Here is a 1,201-nt window from a genome sequence, read left to right on the forward strand (position 1 = left end):
GACCCCACGACCCCTGGCGGCGGCCGCAGCCCTCTGACCGGCGACAGCTCGGGCGTGGCCCGCCGTTCCCGGGCACCGGGGCAGGGCGACCCCGCCCCCACTCCTCCAGGAACAGTCTCTCCGAGGCTCGGTCTGCCCCCTACGTCCGGAGCCGGGCCCGCGGAGGCCGAAGCACGGCCCGGGCCTCGCGTGCAGCGCTTACCCATCACCTGGACCCTACAGATGGCGCACGTATCGCACTCCACGTCCCAGCTCCACATGGCCACGGCGTTCCACTTCTTGAGAGAGAACATTTTGTCGCCTCCCGACTTGGATCCTGCGCTCCCGGAGTGAGAGGACAGGGCGCAGGGTTCCTCGCCGTCTTCCACGTCGGCCATGGCGGCGGCGCGAGGCCGGCGGCGGAGACGTTGGGTCGCAGGAGGCGGGAGGCTATGGCGGCTCCGCGGGGCCGCCCGACGGGCCACAGCGCCTCCCGCAGGCCCCGGGCCACTGCCGGGCCCAGGACTGGGGCCGCCCGCGATTGGCTGGCGCGGCCGAGTGACGTCACCGTACGTCAGCGCCCGCGGCTTCCCGGTGCCCGGGTGTCTCGGTGTCCCGGTGTACCAGCGCCCCCGCGCCTGGCCAGCCCAGGGGCCTGAGGGGCCCGGAGCCGACTCCGCACAATGGAGGGTCCCAATGCGCAGGAAACACGTGTCCTGCTTTATGCCTTCATGACACTTACCGCTCTCAGAAGTTGTCTTGTTGATATATTCGTTTGCCTCGTCCCTCCCAAATGTAAACGGCATCGGAGCGGGGACCACGTCTTGATCACCACCTTCTCCTCGGTATGTAAAAAATGCAGCCTCAGGAGGGGCAGTTATTTGTTGAGTGAATGAATGACGATCTAGGAATCTGGTTCAACGGTTCTGAAACTTTATGGTCTCGCGACCCCTTTACACTTAACAATTATTAGGACATTAAAGAACTTTTGTTTTTGTAGGATGGATGTATACATATACACACTCATACGTATACATTTCCTTTTTAATAAAACAGGAAAAATTTAAATGTATTAATTCATTTAAAAATAACAGTAAGAAACCCATTACAAGTTATCCTTAGAACAAGAATATCGTGCACTCACAAGAGAGAGTGAAGAGAAATAGCTGTGAATATTGTTATCCAAATAGTTTTGACCCTGTTGGTCCCCTGAAAGGATCCC

At 58.8% G+C, this 1,201-nt stretch overlaps 1 protein-coding gene across 3 annotated transcripts in view; it reads right to left on the reverse strand.

Moving 5' to 3' along the window:
- Positions 1 to 514, reverse strand: part of RNF7 (ring finger protein 7) — a 6,759-nt gene extending 6,245 nt beyond the window's left edge. Inside the window, exon 1 of one of the 3 annotated variants that reach the window (XM_007446961.1) lies at positions 203 to 514. In XM_007446961.1, coding sequence (XP_007447023.1) covers positions 203 to 377 — 175 coding nt within the window. In that variant the 5' untranslated portion in view covers positions 378 to 514. The remainder of the gene's footprint in view (positions 1 to 202) is intronic. The other 2 variants (XM_007446962.1, XM_007446963.1) reach the window with 2 other exon arrangements.
- Between the last annotated feature and the right edge of the window lie 687 nt (positions 515 to 1,201).

The sequence above is a fragment of the Lipotes vexillifer genome, unplaced genomic scaffold, assembly GCF_000442215.2.
Source record: "Lipotes vexillifer unplaced genomic scaffold, Lipotes_vexillifer_v1.1 scaffold40, whole genome shotgun sequence".
Classification (NCBI taxonomy): Eukaryota; Metazoa; Chordata; class Mammalia; order Artiodactyla; family Lipotidae; genus Lipotes; species Lipotes vexillifer.